The sequence below is a fragment of the Trichosurus vulpecula genome, chromosome 8 (assembly GCF_011100635.1).
Source record: "Trichosurus vulpecula isolate mTriVul1 chromosome 8, mTriVul1.pri, whole genome shotgun sequence".
In the NCBI taxonomy this organism is placed as follows: domain Eukaryota; kingdom Metazoa; phylum Chordata; class Mammalia; order Diprotodontia; family Phalangeridae; genus Trichosurus; species Trichosurus vulpecula.
This window is the reverse complement of record NC_050580.1, coordinates 229,878,047-229,898,869: the sequence shown is the minus strand read 5'-3', so window position 1 is coordinate 229,898,869 and position 20,823 is coordinate 229,878,047. Positions and strand designations below refer to the sequence as shown.

The following is a 20,823-nucleotide window of genomic DNA, read 5'->3' as shown; positions in this document are numbered from 1 at the left end:
TTTTGGCATATCCAGTTCTATGAGCTCTCCAAGTTGAAACATATTACAAAGCTGTATTTTCCCAGGTCATTCTCTGTCTTAGTTAAAACCTACCAGAATAGTCTTTCCATATTTCTTATTCTGGCAGTGGGCAGTTATTCCTCAGTGTTATGATAATGATTCTAACAAAGACAATCTATTTCTTCAATAAGTCCAAGAAAAATGAGGTTATTGAATATTAGCTTTGTCTAAGCTAATTAATGCTCCAACACTAAATGACTTGTTCCAATGGCAGTACTGGCCACAATTCTGAAAATGCTAAAGATTATTGTGTTTTGATTAAAATGAAGTTTTCTATTAAATATGAGGTAGAGCAAAATGTTATGATTTGGAATAGGATTTTATGGAACAGGGCAATGGGGGGGGGCGTATTAAAAACAAGTCCTTCTAAAGTCTTTATTGTTCATTCATGTAAGCAGATGAGTTCTAGCTTGTATCACACTATATTGCTATGTTCCCTGGAGTGCTATTCCCAATCACATTTTTTTCCACCTTATACTTAGTAGAAAATATCATTCTAATTGAGATTTAATGATTATTTATATAATGAATAATATAAATAGTATCTTTATGTGTGTATATGCATGTATGGAGAGAGTGGTAGTAAGTATATATGCATATGCAAATAAGTATGTAAATATAAACCTTTATTTATTTGTTTCTTTCTTTATAGTGTTATTTGACAAAAGTTTGAGGGAACCAATACAGAGGGTTTCGTTACAGAGAGATTTCATTTGAATTTGAGATAATTTCGGTAGCTTAATATGTTCACAAGATTTGAATTAAAACATTTTATGATTAACAAAATGAATCTATGAATTCATCAGCATAGGGAATTCCTACTATGGAAACTCCTTTCACTAAACACAGATTACAACACATCTATGATTTTGTAAAATAAGCCCGAGAGGCATTTCCTATGCTACATAGAAGTTAAGCAATTTACCAAAAATCACATAGCTACTAAATAACAGGATTTGGACTCTACCCCTAGGAGTCTCTTAACTACACTATGGTTCCTTTTTCTACTCTGTCATGCCCTTATTCCTAGCATGAACTACAAGTTGAACTGCGAAAAACACATCCTGAACTGAGTGCTTATGAATGTTTTTTGGAAGTTAACTTTCTACTAAACCATTTTTCAAATACATGCTATATTAGACTTTGAAATAAAATTATTACAATTATAGGAGTTTGAAAACATGTCTAACAGGGTTTCATCTAGTCTAGGGGATGATTTTTTTAAATAATGTTTTACTTTTTCCCTATACATGTGAAAACAATTTTTAACATTTTTTGTTCTTTTTTAAGTTTTGAGTTCCAGATCCTATCCCTCCCTTCCTCCTTCCCCTTCCCTGAGATGGTAAGCAATCTGATATAGGTTATATACGTGCAAATCATGTAAAACATTATTTTGGGCAAGAAAACTGGAAAATGAAGAAAGGAAGGGGAGAGAGAGGGAGAGACAGGGAGAGGGAGGGAGGAAAGAAGAAAGGAAGGAAGGAAGAAAGGAAGGAAGGAAGGAAGGAAGGAAGGAAAGAAGGAAGGAAGGAAGGAAGGAAGAAAGAAAGGAAGGAAGGAAAAAAGAGTAAACTTTGGTCTATATCCAGGCAACATTATTTCTCTGGAGGTGGATAGCATTTTTCATCACGAATCCTTCAGGATTGTCTTGAATCATTGTATTGCTGAGAATAGCTAAGTCATTCACAGTTTATCATCATACAATATTGCTGTTACTGTGCATGTTGTTCTACTGGTTTTGCTCACTTCACTCTGTATCAGTTCATGTAAGTCTTCCCAAGTTTATCTGAAATTATCCTGTTCATTATTTCTTGTAGCACAACAATATTCCATTATGTTCATATATGACAACTTGTTCAGTCATTCCCCAGTTGATGGGAATCTCCTCAGTTTCATTTCTAAACTACCACAAAAAGAACTACTATGAATATTTCTGTGCATGTGGGTCCTTTTCCCTTTTTAAAAACAATCTCTGGAATACAGAGCTAGTAGCAGGGTGGGTATACGCACTTTGATAACCCTTTGGGAATAGTTCCAAATTGCTCTCTAGAATACTTGGATCAGTTCATAACTCCAACAATGCATTAGTGTCCCAGATTTCCCACATCCCTTCCAAAATTTATCATTTTCCTTTTCTATCATATTAGCCAATTTGATGAGTGTGAGTGGGAATCTCAGAGTTGTTTTAATTTGCATGTCTTAATCAATGGTGATTTAAACCATTTTTATATGACTATACATGGCTTTGATTTCTTCATCTGAAAACTGCCTGTTCATATCCTTTAACCTTTTATCAATTGGGGAATGCCTTGCATTCTTATAAATTTGACTCAGTTCTCTATATATTTGAGAATTTAGGCCTTTATCAGAGATAATTCATGTAAAATTTTTTCCCAATTTCTTCTTTCCTTTTAATTTTGCTTGCATTGGTTTTGTTTGTGCAAAAAAAACTTTAATTTTATATTATCAAAATTATCCATTTTATATCTTGTAATGCTCTCTATCACTTATTTGCTTGTAAAGTCTTCCCTTCTCCATAGATCTGACAGGTAAACTAATCATGCTCTCCTAATTTGCTTCTGGTATCACCCTTTATGTCTAAATCATGTACCCATTTTGACTTTATCTTGGTATATGGTGTGAGATGTTGGTCTATACCTAGTTTCTGCCATACTCTTTTCCAATTTTCCCAGAAATTTTTGTGAAATTATGAGTTTTTGTCCCAAAAGCTTGGATGTATGGGTTTATCAAAAACTAAATTACTATGGTCATTTACATAGTAGTGTATTATGTATCTAATCTATTCCACTATTACTTAGCCAGTACCACATTGTTTTGACAATCACTACTTTATAATACAGTTTGAGATCTCGTATAGCTAGGCTACCTTCCTTCACACTTTTTCCCCACTGAGACTGAGGGAGGCTTGAGTTAGCCCTGGTGTAGTGAGTTTCAAAATAATGAGCTTATCCTGGGAAGGGCATCTTGTTCCATTGGTTAGCTACTGAAATGAATCTCATTTTGTTCCAATATAAAACCTAAACTACTAGGAGACTGGACTGTCAGGCTTAGCCTAGAGCACATTCTTATGTCTCTGGGGCTACTCTCCCACCTCCCACCAGCATTGTCAGGTTGAATCACTAAAGTTGGTTTTTGAACTTTTTAGTCTCTGAGCCCCTTAAAAATTTAACCTCAAAGAATTTTTGTTTATGTAGGTTATAGCTATTGATACTTATCACACCAAAAATTAAGACTCATAAAAATTTAAAATAATTATTTAACATGAAATACTAATAATAAACCCATTAGAAATTAATGTAAATAACATTTTTAATGTAAAAAGGTATTTTCCAAAGCAAATTTCAAACATCACCTTTTTCAGGAGGCCTTTCCGAATCTTTTCAGTCATCATTCCTCTCACTCTGTATCTTCTGTCTACCTATTTGTGGACAGGTGTTCTCCCCCAATTCAATGCAAGATCCTGAAAGGCAGGGACTGTTTTTGCCATTTTCCCCCAAATCTCCAGTGCTTTGCATAGTTAGGATTTAATAAATGTTTGTTGATTGATAAATTGGTAAATCATTGAAGTGCTGTAGTATTTTTGTCTGTTTATATTTATATTTTATATATATATATATATATATATATAAAATATTTATATACATTTACATATGTTGCTCCTATATGAGCTCCTTAACACAGAGACCTTAATTGCTTAATTCTAGAAAGTACAGATGGTGCAAAAATGAGAGATGAACTCTAGGCTCTCCAGTTTTCAATCCAGTTTCTCCTCTTCCAGTGTGTTTATCCCAGGAATCTCCATAAAGCATTCCCAGAAACCTCTGCATAGACTTTCCCAAGAATCCTAGTTTTAAAATATCCATAGTTAGTGAATTCTGCTGTAGCATCTACGTCATAATATGGAGCTATATATAATTGATGAGTTAGTAATTATACTCATATTAGAGTACAGGCACAATTTTGTGGGATCAGAAAAGTTTGGAGACTACTGCTCTAGGGTATAAGGTGATGCCTGTACATTTTAGGGGAGCCTGTCCAACTAGTCCCGCTAGCCTAAACAGCAGAGTTACAACTGAGGAATTATTCCTAAGGAGTGTTCCTGTAAGCCTCAGGACCCTGGTAGTGGAACAAATTCGGTAAAATTTCTGGGTTCCTCAGAATGTAAATGGACAATTGAAACTGGGTAGAATGGGTTCTCTACCCCTAATGCCACTACTTCCTTGACTTTTGTACACTCCTGATGACCATGCCCCTCAAAATCATTGAATATACCACCTTTACATATATCATTGATTACTGGTCCTTAGATTAACCTATGTGAACTGTTAGATAGAATGTAAATTTCCTCAGAGTAGGATTATTTCATATGTTGTATTTGTATCCTCAGATTCTAGCCCAATGTTTGGCATAGATAGGTGCTTATCTATTGATTGATTTTTAAATTTCCTTTAAATGACTTTCCCTCTCCTCCTTTACTCAAAAAATTAACATAAGTTCCAAGTATATAAATTGTAAGTTTAAAAACTAAATGTCCCTTAAAATATGTACTAACCATCCCCTAAAATATCAATGATGCCTTGGGGCAGCCCTAAATCCTTCAGATTCCTCCTATCATGAATTTTTTAAATGGTGACTTGAAGGTTTTAGAGGAGTTTTCTTCCCATGCACTGAACAAAAGAAAACTAAAAAGTAATGGAAACAAGTTCTGCCATAGAGTCAAGAACCAAACAAAAAGAGTAGAATCCAGTGGAGCTCAGAGAATGTTCACACCAAGAAAAGAAACAATAGATTTGATAGGATAGATTTGAAGTCATCCAGGACTAAAATAAGAAACTATTGCCAGAGAAAACATGAATAAGCGGGGATGGGGGCATGACACACCAAACGTAATGAATATATGCCACGGATCTAGAAAAGCCCAAGAGGTAATTTCAGATAAAAAAAAGTTACTCTACAGCCAGTAGGAGTAATGTCACAGATGCTTAGCCAAAAGGACTACAAGAATGGCTGGAAAAACAAAGCAAAAATGAAATTATAGTTGTAATCAGTGCTCATTGTGAGGTGGGGGCTCAGGGGAATCCCAGAATAAGAATAAAAAGCTTAGAAAAGAAGGTGTAAAATCTTAATTAAGTATTGGATCCCCTGAATGTATCAAATATAACTCATTGACTCCATGAGAAAACCTTAAATTTAGAACAAAATTAAAAGATTGAAAAAATAGAAGAAAAACCTGGAAATCAGGCTAAGAGATGATGACCAAGCAAAAAGAAATCATAAAGGAAATTTGCCCAAATCTATTAGAACAAGAAAACAAAGTAAAAATAGAAATTATTCACTAATGACTTTCTGAAAAAAAAAAACACCCAGAAATATCACAGCCAAATTCAAGCGCTTCCAAGTCAAATTTAAAAAATTCTATAAATAGCCAGAGAGAAACAGTTAAACTACCAAGGAACCAGTCAGGCTTGAAAAAGACCTGGTAAGTAATACTATAAAGGAGAGAAAAATCTTGGAATATGATATTTCAAATTCCAAAAGATAAAGGCTTATAACCAAGAGTAATTTACCCCCACAAAATTAAGTATAATTCTACAGAGGAAAAAAATTCAACTTTTAGTAGGATAGAAGAATTTCAAGTATTCCTGATGAAAATATCTCAGCTAAGGAGAAACCCTGAAATGCAAACATAGCAGTCAAGAAAAGCTGAGAAAGGTAAACACATTTGAGCAATTGGAGGGGGCTACACAATGATAAAATTTTTAACTTCTGACAGAGGGAGATCTAGCTGAGTAGTACCTTAGAGGCTACCTTAGAGGGTCACAGATGGACTTAAACATATAAATACAGAGAATGAATTTGATTTTTTTCAGTTTTCTTAGTTTTAAAAGATAAAAATAAAATGGTAGGGAAATAAATACATAAAGAAGATGAATAGGAGAAAGGAAACATATATCCCATAATTGAAGAGCATATAATGAAAAATATATAAACATGAAGGTAGTAGTGGGGTAGCAGTCATCTCATAGTCTTCACTTACCTGAAACACACAAAGAAGAGAAGAACTTATTATTCTTCCTTCGGCAAATTCAAAAAAGCAGGAATGATGATCATGAGTTCAGACAAGGCAATAGTGAAAAATAGACCTGATTAAAAGAAATGAGCAGTTTATGTTTATGTTTAAAGGCACCATAGTTAGTGAAATAGGATCAATACATAATATATATGCAGAAATACGTAACATCTAAGTACTTCAAGGAAAAGTTAATCTAATTACAGAAGGAAACAGACATCAGAACTGTAATAGTTGAGGACTTAACTTACCTTTTTTAGACTTAGATAAACTAACAAAAAGAAAAATTTAAAATAAGTTAAGAAGCTTAATAGAATTTTAGAAAAGATATATTATCATTGAAATAAATTTTAAATAAAATGGAATATAAAAATGAAATTAAATAGATTTACAAAATAGCAAGATTATCAAAATAGCAAATAGATCATTTAAATAACTTGCTCTCAGAAAAATATATTGAACAAGCAATTTTCCACATAAAAAAATCCCAGCACCATATGAATATATAAGTGAATTATATAGAACAAAGAACAATTAATGCCAAATTTAGATAATCATTTTGAAATTATGGAAATTTGGCACCCTATCAAACTCTTTTTAGGAGGAAAAATATGCTCCTGCTATCTAAAAGAGGGACATCAGAGAAATAAAACTGTAGCCCAATATTCTGAATGTTAAGGTAATAATATTGAAAAAACAATAACAAAGAGGCTATAATATATTGAAATGAACATATACTATGACCAGGTTGGATTTATACCATCAATACCATCAATAAGGTTCATTCAGTATTTTGAAAACCACAAATATAGCAGACTAGGCTAAAAAGTAAAGCAAGAAAAATTATACAATTATATCAACATGATGGAACAAATTTTTGATGAAATATGCCTTTTTGTTTTTTTAAAAAAAATTGAACATAAGACTAAATGCACCTTTCTTAATATGGTAAAAAGTATCTAAAATCATGAACAACTATCATCCGTAACGGAGAAATGCTAGCAGTCTTTTCAAGTAAGATCAAGGTTAAAGCAAAAATGTCCATTGGTTTACTGAAGTTATTAATTATTTAAATCAGTTATTTTTAAATCTCTAGAGTTCTCAAAACAAAGTAGTAGGATATAAAATAAATGTATGAAAATCATCAGCCTTTTTTGTACATTCCCAAAAAAACCTTGCAGAAAAATTACTTCAGAACAAAATTACTTTAGAATATATAAACAATCTAGGACAGAAAGGAATTTTATGAATATAACTATAAAGCACTGCTTTACAGAGATAAAGGAAGACCTAAATAATTGTTCACTGAGTTGGTCTGGGTTAACAAAAATCAATATACTACTGAAATAAATTTATAGATCAATCAATTACATGCCAATCAAACTGCCAAATAAATAGAAGTAGGCAAAATTATTTCAAAATACATTTGGAGGGGGAAAAAAGGTCAGCATTCTCAAGGTTAAAGGTCAAGAGTTAAGACAAGCCAAGATGAACACACAGAATGAAGGAGGGAAGCCACTCAGTTCTCACATGACCCACTCAGCTCTTATATGACCTACTTCAGCAAAGCCTGAAATTTGCACCAGACTAAATAATGATCAAGAAATCCAATGATAAATAACAATAATTGACTCCTTCTTTCCCAGTACTGCACAAATACTACCACCCTCTTTCTCCCCCTCAACAAAGCCAGTACCAGCACAGGATAGCCTCCCAGGGGAACAAAGACAGGCAGGGACTTGTGTAGCCTGCAAGGCTACAAAAGGCAACGAGAGCAGAACTCTCCTCTAAGAAAGACCCAGGATGGTCAGAAAACCCCAGGGTTTTCTTATTAATGCCAGGGAATGTCAGTAGGCCATGACCACAGCAGCGTGGTGCTGACCAGATCAGCTCAATGTTGCAGGGCTCAGCCTGGAATAACCTAGGCCCTGAGACTATGAGATCACTAACTCTGTCCTGAGAAACCATAGAAATATCAAAGATCAAAAGCTCAAAATCCAGGGACAAGGATGTCAGGATAAGACTCCAGGACACCTAATATGAAAGAAAATGCTCATAAGTCAATAATGTTAAGAGAAATGCAAATTGCAACAGCTCTTGGGTTCCACCTCACACCCACCAAATAAGCAAAGATAACAAAAATAGGAAATGATGATTACTGGAGGGAATGTTACAGATAGAGCACAACAATGCGCTATGGATGAAGCTGTGAATTGGTCTAACCACTCTGGAAAGGAATTTGAAATTATACTCCCAAATTTAATAATTATCTATGGATATGGATTTAATAATTATCTATGGATATCTCTTAGATCCAAAGATACCGCTACCAATCAATCAGTAAACATGTATTAAGTATCTACTATGTGCTAGGCACTGTGCTAAGCACTGGAGATACAAAAAAGAAGTGAAAGACAGCATCTGCTCTCAAAGAACTTAAAATCTAATGGAGTAGACAGCATGCAAACAAATATCTGCAAAGGAAGTTATATACAGCATAAATACAACAAAATTAAAAGAGGGAAGGCACTAGAATTAAAAGGGCTTGGTAAGGCTTCTTGTAAAAGATGGGATTTATTTGGAATTTACAGGAACCTAGGAAAGTCAGTAGGAGTAATTGAGGAGAGAGCATTTCAAACATGGATTATACCCCATAGAAATCAAAAAAGAGGAAAAGAACATACATTTACAAAAATATTTATAGTAGCACTTTTTGTTATAGCACTAGAGAACTGGAGCCCATCAATTGCAGAATGGCTGAACAAAATATGGTATATGAAAGTAATGTAATATTATTATGCCCTAAATATTATGAAAGTCATGGATTCAGAGAATCTCAGAAAAAAGGTATGAACTAATACAGCAAAGTGAGCAGAATCAGAATTATTTACACAATTTATCCCCATAAGCAAAAGAGCTTGGAAATATTTAAGAACTCTGACTAATAACTAATCATACCATCAGAATGCTGATGATGGTATATGCTTTCCATCTCTTGGTGATGAGGTGACAGAATATACATACAAGAAAATATATACATTTCTAGTCACAACTATTATAACATTTTTTTACTATGCTTTTTTTATGTGGCAAGATTTTTCTGTTGTGATTTGGAAAGTAATTATATTAATTCAAAAATAAAAAAGGAAAAGGAAAGAAAAGACATAAAGGAAAAATGTGAAAAGCACTGAAGAGAAGATAAGTTCAAAAGGGGACAGACAGTGTTGAAATATCTTGTTTAATTTAATATAGATAGTGATGAAAACATTTTGTTTAATTTAATATATACTTTAAAAACTAAACTGTACATAATTGAGTTTCAATTTTTCCTTCTTTCTGTTCATTATACAAAAGTACTACTTTCTTAATGCTTGTCTGGATCACAATAAAAAATGTAAATAATAAAATTATATATACATGACATTATGAATACATGCATATAGTTTTAAAATAAGGTCTTATTGGTCTTTTTTATATCATCAGAGTTTTCCCTATTGTATCTCTCGCTCCCTCCCAGAGGGCTATCCCTATAACAAACAACATTTTTAAAGACAAAAAAAAGAAAAGAAAAGAAGAAAAATTTGTATCATCAGTCAACACATGGAAAAAATCAGAAAACATGTGCAATGTGCAAACCTCCTACCTCCACAAAGGAGTGGGTTGGAGGTGCCCTTTCATATTTCCTCATCTGAGTCATGTTTGATCTTTATAGTTTTGCTACGTTAATGTATGTGTGTGTGTGTATGTGTGTAGTTCTTTCCATTTACATTGACGTTATCATTGTATGCATTGTTTTCATTAGTTTATTTAGATCTTTCTATGATTATCTGTATTCATCATATTCATCATTTCTTACAGTACAGTAATCTTCCATTGCATTCATGTATCACAATTTATTTCGCCCTTTCCCAACAGATAGACATCTACTTCTTTTTCAATTCTTTTCTTTCACAAAAAGTTCTGCTATAAATATTCTGGTATATATGGAGATCTTTTATTAATGGTTTCCTTGCCATATATGCCCAATAATGGAGTTTCTGGGTCAAAAGGTAAGGACATTGAATACATGTGTGTATATATATGTATAAATATATATATATATGTGTGTGTGTATAAAATATAGATACATAATGATTATGATAATCATGTAACATGTATATGTATTATATCTATAAATTGGAGGTTAGTGTTTTAAAACAAAACTGGGTAGGAGAGAAGACTATAAAAATAGAACATGGTACATATTAAAGTATACCTGTATTTTATTTTGCTTTTTCTCCTCCATAGCTTTTCACTGAGTATGGCAGACTGGCCATGGAAGAAACATTTCTAAAGCCATTTCAGGTTAGTCTGCATATAAAACTGCATTATTTCCTTGGTATATCAAGTATATGAAATAGAAGGGCCCTGTGTAATCTATCTATGATTTGCCTCATAATTAATATAAATACTATTACAGAATTAATATTGAAACTATTAATTCTTGATTTTGCTTGTCTCTAGTTCCTTTCCACTTTTTACTGTCCTTGATTTATTTTCCTGATCCCTTAGGTAGTGCAGTAAATAGAGTCAGAGTCAGGATGTAGGTCTGAGTTCAAATCTGGCCTTAGACATTTGCTAGCTGTGTGACCCTAGGTGAGTCATTTAACCTTGTTTGCCTCAGATGGGTCATATATAAAATGGGGATGATGAGAACACCTACTGTTATGGGCCGAGTTAGAGCTAAGCCCTGCCCTCCTAGGACCTCCAGGCCCAGGGGCCTGCTGAGATAAACTCAGGGCTCTGAGTTATGGGTGGAGCCAGGAGGAGGTGTCTGGCCTTTGTTGCCTCTATAGCAATTCCAGGTCTTTGCCTGGACCTGCTTGAGCACATGGAACTTTCAGCTCTCTGTCTGGGCTTGCCAGAGCACATGGAACTTCCGGTTCTTTGCCTGGACTGCCTGACTGAAGGGAGCTTTGGGTTAGCTTGGGAAGAGAAGGGGAAGAGAGTAGGCGGAGTCGGGGCGGTCCTAGTACCTAGGTGTCTTGATTTTACCTGTTCTTTCACCCACATAACCAAAGAATGTACCTATGTCACCAAAGATATAAAAATGCTGCTTGCTGAAATAAAATTCGGAGTCATTCACCACCTTTCGGCTCCCACCCCATACATTGTCCTCGAGATCAGGCCCTTTGCTAGGCAAAGGCCTGGGTCTTGGAGGGATCCCTGAGTTGGTTGCAAGGTCGGGGACTCGCAACAACCTACCTCCCAAAATGAGGATCAAAAGAGATAATATTTGTAAAGCACTTTGCAAATCTTAAAGCTATATAAAAATGTTAGCTATTATTACTCATCATTATTATTTTATATGAGAAGCAATTAATAAATGTGTATGGGACAGAATTTTTAAATAATAGGAGAGACATCTTTAAGAGAAACAAAGTAAGTTTATTCTACAAACCTTGCAAGATTCGGGCACACCTCCATAAAGGAGGAGGTGAGGTAAAAGGGGACCTGCCTTAATTTATAGTCTTAATGAAAAAGATTCCCACCCACCTCTATCCCTTCTCACCATTGGCTGGGAGGTGGGCTTACAGTCTAGGCTCGAAACCTACACAGAGGACCAAGATTGATCCGGTTCATTCAGGTTTTTCCTTATCAGAACTCAACTGCCAGGGTGGCGTCTGAAAGTCTAGGAGGAGAAATGGGATGGGGGAAGGAGAGACCCTTCCCAGAGCAGAGAACAAATAGCTCACAGGAAGTTCATTATCTTCTAACATCTGAGAGAGAGAGGGAAGGGCATGCCTTCCCAAAATTACAAGGCCAAATCTCAAAACCTCTCCATTAGACATACCCTGTGGAGTCTTCACAATTATCCACCCCATGCAAATGGGAAATAAAACCAAGGAAAGAGAAGATAGTGACCAGAGATCTTTGACAGAGCTCACAGTAAGGAGAAATCTTTCCAAGTCCAAAGATAACTTCTGACCTTAACAGAAAATGTCATTCCATGATTCACTCTGCCATCTAAACTCAACCAGCTATAATTAAAATCAAGTAGTCTGTCAACTAGTGAGAAATATCAGTTACCAGAAAAGAAATTAAAACATTTCAAGAGACTGTCATTTATTAAGCAAATTGGTGCAGCCAAAAGGGGAAATTTTGTATCTCTAATCACTTAGATCAGGAAAATAGAGAAAAAGAAGATCAATGAACTAAAAAACTAGAAAAAGAACAAATTAAAAATTCCAGTTAAACACCAAATTGGAAATCCTGAAATTCAAAGGAGAGATTAATAAAATTGAAAGTAAGAAAGCCATTGAACTAATAAATAAAACTAGAAGCTGGTTTTATGGGGGAAAATAATAAAATAAACTTTTGGTTAATTTGATCAAAAAAAGGAAAAAAGAAAGCCAAGTTACTAGTATCAAAAAATGAAAAGGGTAAATTCACCACCACATGAAGAAGAAACTAAAACAATTGTTAGAAGCTATTTGTCCAATTATATGCCAATAAATTTGAGAATCTAAATAAAATGGATGAATATCTAAAAAAAAAAATACCCAAATTAACAGAAGAAATAAAATACTTAAATAACCTAATCTTACAAAAAGAAATTGAATAAGCTATCAAAAATGAACTTCCTAAGAAAAATTCCTGAGGACCAGATGGATTCACAAGAAAATTCTATGAAACATTTAAAGAACACTTAATCCCAATACTGTGTGAACTATTTGAAAACCTAGGCAAAGAAGGAGTCCTACCAATTTTTTTTTAAATCAAGGCCTCAGGATTTAATACAAACACCAAGACCAAATTCTAAAGTATCTGTATTGCATCTCAAAATTGTCCCCATTAACTTAAAAAAAAAGCTCAAAAGTACATGCCATACAGGATAGTAAACTAAATTAGAACAAGCATGCCAAATGTTTCACTTTTGAATCACAGACACAGCTCCTATACTTGTTTCACGAAAAAGCATGTCTCTCAACATGCATCTCAGTGTTCCATATAATGTAGCACAAGAGCAACATTTAACATAATTGAAACTGCTTTAACCTAAATGTGCTTACTGCTTAAGTATATTCCTACAACATAACTACCTTGAGAAAAGCTGAAATTGTTTAACATTTATAATCTTTCCTCAGCTTGGTTATTATATCCTGGATGAATGTTTTTCTGTGTTCAAAAATACTGAACCTGAAAGTTTTTGAAACAATCCTGATTTCACTTATAATAGGTATAAATCACAACCTTGTATTGCAAAACTTGTCAAACTTTGTTTTTGTTTGTTTTTTTCCTTTAAAAAAAGTTGACCAAGAGTCAGGGATCAGGATTACATTACCCATGCCAGACATCCGTCCTATTCTGTTAACTTCCATAGATATACAGTTTCTGCTACTGTAGTAGCTTCTGTTCATCACTCCTTGGCTCCCTATGCAATGTTTGATTGAAAATCACTGGAGTTTTCCTCTAAAACTTGATCATATCTGCTCGTGCTGCTTTGACCACCGTAGCCTCCTCTATAACCCCTACTTAGCTGCTGGCTAGGTAGACCACCATAACTGGACTGGTTTGACAAGACCATGCCTCCCATCATTTGGCTACCATAAGCACCACCACTTGCTCCTGCTATAGAATTCTATGTCTATGTATCTATACTGCATATTTGCTTTGTCTTTTGACATAGCTGCCACATCTTCATGAGTAGCAAATTCAACATCTGCCTCTCCAGTCACTTTGCCACCAGGTCCAATTTCAATGTGTACTCAAAGAGGGTTGAGGGGTGAGAAAAATTGTAAATAACATTTTTAGAAGCTCTATAAGGTAATTCTCTCATGTGCACACAATGGTCTGGAAAGTGGATCCACCATCTCCATATCTATGATCACATATTCCTGAAAAATAGTAATTAAGGTCTTTTCTAAATCTATCTGACCCAAAGCCATACCCATCATCATATCCATTGTTAGTCATCATAGCCTCCTTAGCCTCGACTGTAGGCACCTTGCCTCATTCTTTCAAACCCAGCTCTTCTACAAATGCTGTTATAGCCTCTGCCAGACCCAGGCCTGTCACAAGGACCTGGCCCCTGTATAGCCATTAATTTTCTAGGAGGATCATAATGAGTATGAACTTCTGCCTGTCTGCTCTTGAAGATCTCAATGTACCTGTGCCCTATTCTTTCCTTGTGTTTCTTTAGAGCTTTTCCAGCTATTTTCTGTGAAGCAAACTACATGAAGGCCTCCCCCATACTCCTCCCCTGGAAGTCCACTGACAATGTTATCCCATTTGGCACTATTTCCAACCCTGAGAAACACTGAACAATTTCTCCCTTGCTATAGACAAATGCAGTCCTCTAAGGTGCAAAAAGCCATCAGACTATTTGGACCAGTATGCTTCAACACCCAATCCATTTCAACATTGTTCAACTTGAATACTTCAACATATCTGTGTTCCATAGTTTCTATGTCTTTTTGGTTCTCCTTTAGCAAGTCATTGATCTGTTTTTCATGGTTTTCTCGCATCATTCTCATTTCTCTACCCAATTTTTCCTCTACTTCTCTAACTTGCTTTTCCAAATCCTTTTTGAGCTCTTCCATGGTCTGAGACCAGTTCATGTTTTTCTTGGAGGCTTTTGATGTAGACTTTTTGACTTTGTTGACTTCTTCTGGCTGTATGTGTTGGTCTTCTTTGTTACCAAAGAAAGATTCCAAAGTCTGAGACTGAATATGAGTGTGTTTTTGCTGCCTGGCCATGTTCTCAGCCAACTTGCTTGACCCTTGAGTTTTTTGTGGGGTTATGACTGCTTGTAGAGCAGAGTACTTTGTTCCAAGCTTGAGGGGATGCGCTGTTGTTTTCAGAGCTATTTCTATACAGCCAGCTCTGCCACACCAGCACTCCTCCTTCCCCAAGAACCCCCAACCCAGACTGGACTTAGATCTTCAGTAGGCTCTGCACTCCTGCTCTGATCCTCCACTTAATTCCTCCCACCAGGTGGGCCTGGGGCCAGAAGCTACTGCAGCTGTAGTTTTGTAGCTGCACCTCCCCCGCTGCCCCTGGGGCAGTGGCTGAACTGCAAACTTTCACTCCCCGCAGCTTTTCCCACTAACCTTCTCTGTTGTCTTTGATGTTTGTGGGTTGAGAAGTCTGGTAACTGCCACAGCTCACTGATTCAGGGTGCTAGGGCTTGTTCTGCCTGGCTCCTGGTCTAGTTGGTCATGCCACCACCCACGCTGAGCTCTGCTCCCCTCCACTCCTCTCCACTCCCAGCTCCACGAGATAGACCTCACACAGTGACCATTCAGGTTGTCCTGGGCTGGAGCCCTGCCTCCCTGTGCTATTTTGTGGGTTCCTCCGTTCTAAAATTTGTTCAGAGCCATTTTTTATAGGTTTTTGGAGGGACCTGGTAGGGAGCTCAGGCATGTCTCTGCTTTGCAGCTGCCATCTTGGCTCCGCCCCCTCTCTGTCTTTTTTCAGTGCCAATTTGACTTCATCTTCTGATTCAAGTTCAACAAATGCTTCTCCACTTTGTCTGCCTTCTTAAGTATGGATGAAATTAATGCCTGATGCCCCATTTTGAATTTTGCATTCAGGGGAAAAAATGCAGCCTTTGCCTGTCCAAAACAAAAATTCATACCAGCCTTTTCCATGGCAGTTTTGCTATGTAGGAGATGCTCAAATGTTTATTAGGAGACATTAAATTCTTATCAAAGCAATACAGATTCATTTCCAAGCAGCCCTACTTTTGCAGAATGATAAGAACCATAAAGATCCAAGGGGAAAAAATCCTTTTGCTTATGCCCCTCCACTCCACTTCCTGTAAGCAAGGTACAGCCCTTTCACAACTTCCATTGTGTAATTACACAAAGAGAAACCAACATCCACCCCCTCCCCCATGCAGCAGCAGCAGCAGCGCAAGATTTGCTGCAAATGGCTACTCCCCCACCAGGAGCACATGGGAGCCTAGGACCTTGTGGGCCCTCCTCTCCTGCCTGTCTATGCAGGCAGGAGGCCTACGAGGATCTCAAATTTCTTTTATGACATCAATATGATGCTACTACCCAAACAAGTAAAAGCTGAAACAGAAAGAAAATTATAGACCAATTTCCCTAATGAATATAGATGCAAAAAATTTAAATAAAATATTAGCAAAGACATTACAGCAATATATCACAAAGATCATATACTATGACCAGATGAGATTTATACTAGGAATGCAGGGCTGGTCCAATATTAGGAAAACTATTGGCATAATTGACCATATAAATAACAAAACCAAGAGAAATCATATGATTATCTCAATAAATGCAGAAAAAGTCTTTGGCAAAATATGGCACCCATTCCCATTAAAAACACTAGAGAGCATAGGAATAAATGAATCAGACCTTAAAATGATAAGTAATATTTATCTAAAACCATCAGCAAGCATTACCTGTAATGGGGATAGGCTAGAAACCTTCCCAATAAAATCAGGAGTGAAACATGGATGTCTATTATCAGCTTTATTATTATTGTTATTGTAATTATTATTATTACTACAATTACTGCAATATTAAATAATATTATACTAGAAATGTTAGCTGTAAGAGAAGAAAAAGAAATTAAAAGAATTAGAATAGGCAATGAAGAAACAAAACTATCATTCTTTGCAGATGATACGATGTTATACTTAGAAAATCCTAGAAAATCAACTAAAAAATCTACTTAAAATTATTAACAACTTTAGCAAACTGGCAAGAAACAAAATAAACCTACATAAATCATCAGCATTTCTATATATCACCATTCAAAGTCCAGCAGGAAGAGATAGAAAAATTTTATTTAAAATAATTATAGAAAATATAAAATACTTGGGAGACTACTTGCCAAGACATACCCAGGAACTATATGAATACAACTATTAAACTAAAAATATTAATTGACATCTTAAACTAAACATGCCCCCAAATGAGCTCATTATCTTTCCCCCTAGACCTTCCCACTTCTTCCCTTCCCTATTACTGTAGAGAGCAACACCATCCTTCTCCTCCCTCAAATTTGCAACCTAAGAATCATTCTCAAGTCCTCATATCTTTCACCCCTCATATGCAATCAGCTACCAACACCCCTTGATTTCACCATTGCAACATCTCTTGAATATGCCCTCTTCTCTTATCTGACACTTCTTAAACCTTTCTCTATTCCATATACTATTCAATTCAGTGACACTGGCCTCCTGGCAGTTCTGTGACCAAAGCATGCCTCTCTCAGCTCTGGGAGCTTTCTCTGGCTGTTCCTCCATGCCTGGAATGTTTTTCCTCATCAACTCTGCCTACCATTTCCATGAATCTCATCTTCTATAGAAAACTCTTTTCCCCTTATATCTTGTGTTTTTCCTTCCTTAATTATTTAATACTTATCCTGGTTATACCTTTTTTTACCTCTTTATTTGCATATTGCTTCACCCTTTAGATTGTGAGCTCCTTCAGGTCAGGAATTGTCTTTTGCCTCTTTTTGCAACTCCAATGCTGGAGAGATGTTCCTGGCATGTAGTAGGCACTGAATAAATGTTTATTGAATGATTTGTTGATTGGTAATAGCAAAGAACCTGGAAGTAGCAATGGGGATCAATAAGTATTCTAACTTCTTCTCCTCCATTGCTGAGTTGTGAGGAACAAAAGTATAGCCAGTGCTGAAAAGTGTGTCCAGGGAGGCTCTGTCATCAGGAGGGAGCCAGGTCTCAATGACAGCAAGAAGATGGAAGGAGTGGGAAAGGGAAAAAACATAAGACAAAAGCAAGTTTGTTGTCTAGGGAGCAGGTATTGCAGAGGGCATAGTGGAAGGGATTGGGCATTTGGTTGGCGTTGGGGAGGTAGTGTGTGGAGTTTGAAAGGATTAGAATAGGAATCAGGTAGTTGGGGATGGGGCATGAGGTTTATGTGATGAACTATAGGGTTTCAGAATCACTGGGATGTGGAGAATATGATCAGATAGGAGTTTCTTAATCTTTTTTTAACCTTAATGTAAATTATGTTGATTACTACACTAAACACTGTTCATGCATACTCAGTCTACTCATGTAGTATGCTCAAGTGTTCATTAAATCAAAAATAATTAGAAGGAACATTGGCTTCAATTAGAATAATTGAATTTTTAATGTAAGTTTCACTTTTGCAAGATGCTATATAAAACAGAAATATGTTTTTCTTTACTGAAACTTAAATACACAATAAGAAAAGAAAAAGAACATATTATAAAATTAAATATTAAAACTTAAATACAAAATAAGAAAAGAAAAAAGTATTTCATGTTTACAGCAGAACGTAAGAAAGGATTTTAAACAGACCGAAATAAATTTCCATTTCAGTTGTGTTGAGAGCTGTCCATCTTTGCTTCTTTGTTAGTTTTCTTTTGTTGTCTGTTGTGCACTTTTTACTTTATTCTCTCCCTGCACCCCCATCACCCTGAAGCCTACAATTAAGCATGGCTATATTTATGTATAGATATAGATCCACATATACATATATACACATACATACATATATACATGCATATATAGACATTTACTTTCCTTAACAAATCCTACTCCTGATCTATGTTTTTGTTTGTGCATATCTCTTATTTCCTATCCCTCCTAATGCCTCTACCCACTACCTTGCCCTCCTATGATTTAACCTAGGATCCCTCCAAGGATCCCTCCTTATCCTCCCATTCCCATTAATCTAAACACCCTTCCATACCATGCATTTAACCTATTCCCTCACCCTCCCATCAAAGGATGTGAACAATCAGTTTTCAGATGAAGAAATTAAAGCTATCTATAATCACACGAAAAAATGCTCTAAATCACTATTGATTAGAGAAATACAAACCAAAACAACACTTAGGTACCACATCATACTTATCAGATTGGCTAACATGACAAAAGAGGAAAATTATAAATGTTGAAGAAGATGTGGGGAAATTGGAACACTGATGCATTGTTGAGGGAGTTGCAAACTGATCCAACCATTCTGGAGAGCAATTTGGAACTATGCGCAAAGGACTATAAAAACATGCATACCCTTTGAGCCACCAATACCACTTCTAGGGCTGTGTCCAAAGAGATCATGAAAACAGGAAAAGGACCCACATGTAAAAAAGTATTTATAGCAGCCCTTTTTGTGGTGGCCAACATTGGAAGTTGAGGGGATGCCCATCAATTGCGGAATGGCTGAACAAGTTGTGGTATATGAATGTAATGGAATACTATTGTGCTATAAGAAATGATGAGCAGGTAGACTTTTCAGGTAGACTTCAGACAAACCTGGAAAGACTTACATGAACTGATGCTGAGTGAAGCAAGCAGAACCAAGAGAACATTGTACACAGAAACAGGCACATTGTATGATGACTAACTTTGATAGACTTCTCAGCAATGCAAGGATCAAAGACAACTACAAAATACTCATGATGGAAAATGCTATCCACATCCAGAGAAAGGGCTATGGATTCTGAATGCAGATCAAACCATTCTATTTGCTCTAGCTCTCTTTTTGTTTTGTTTTGTTTTTTTCTTTCTCATGGTTTCTCCCATTTGTTATAATTCTTCTATACAACATGACTAATGTGAAAATATGTTTAATAAGAATGTATATGTAGAGCCTATATCAGATTACATGTCATCTTCAGGAGGGGGAAGAAGGGGAGGCAGAGAAAATTTAAAACTCAAAAGCTTATGGAAGTGAATGTTGATAACTAAAAATTAATTAATTATGTTTTTAAAAGAAATAGAGGAAAACTTAAATATCTAGAGGAATATTTTGGTACACATGGCTGGGATATGTCAATATAATAAAAATGACAATAATGCTAAAATTAATTCACAATTTTAATTCTATATCAGTCAAAGTATCAATGGGATACTTGTAGGACTCAAAATAATATCAAATTGATTTGAAGGGGATAAATGATGCAAAATATCAAATGACATGATGCAAAAAGGAAGAAGCAATGTATATTTTAATATCATAGTTATTAAAAATGCAAAATTCCTAGAGTTTCAGAAGTCAATCTAGACCCTCTTTCTCACAATCTCTATTTCAAACAACATTTCTAAATATGAAAACATTCATTTTTTTAAAGTAGCTCTAAAGTACCTTGAATCTCACCACTCTAGGATTTTAGTGAAAAATCTCTTAAGAGTGGCTCCAATTAATGTGAAACAGGAATATACAACTCCACTGAGAAAATTACTGATTGTCATATGTTTACTTGGGCTGAAAAACAAAAAGAATGTGAAGATGATACTTTGATGAATCTTTTTTTAGTACTCCCTCCAGCAGTGCATACTGAATGAAATGTCTTCATTCTTTTCATCTTTTGCAACTCCTGTCCATATCCTCCAGTAAATATTCTACAGGAGATGCATTTACTTGTCAGAGCAACAGCTAGACTGACTACAAAAAACAGCATGGACTCAACTCCCAAATCCCAAGATTCCCCCATGTCTCTCTCCAGAACTTTTAAATTCACAAAGTTGGAGCCTGTAGATGAATCTCATTCACCTAAAATTAAAAAAACAATGTTGAAGTAAAGGACTGAGGTCATTTTCACAGGGTCACATATTGGCCTCAGGGGAAGGCCAACTACAATCTTTTGAAGACAACTCCAGTTCCAGTTCTGCAAAGAGAAGACTAGAACCAGTTTACATAATGTCTACACATGCTCCA

General features: G+C 35.5%; 1 protein-coding gene and 1 pseudogene across 2 annotated transcripts in view; one reads left to right on the top strand and one right to left on the bottom strand.

Moving 5' to 3' along the window:
* ATL1 (atlastin GTPase 1) overlaps nucleotides 1-20,823 on the top strand; it is a 146,094-nt gene that overhangs the window by 43,726 nt on the left and 81,545 nt on the right. For both annotated transcript variants that reach the window (XM_036735794.1, XM_036735793.1), the window contains exon 6: nucleotides 10,439-10,495. In XM_036735794.1, coding sequence (XP_036591689.1) covers nucleotides 10,439-10,495 — 57 coding nt within the window. The remainder of the gene's footprint in view (nucleotides 1-10,438; nucleotides 10,496-20,823) is intronic.
* On the bottom strand, nucleotides 13,378-20,599 carry LOC118828382 (annotated as a pseudogene).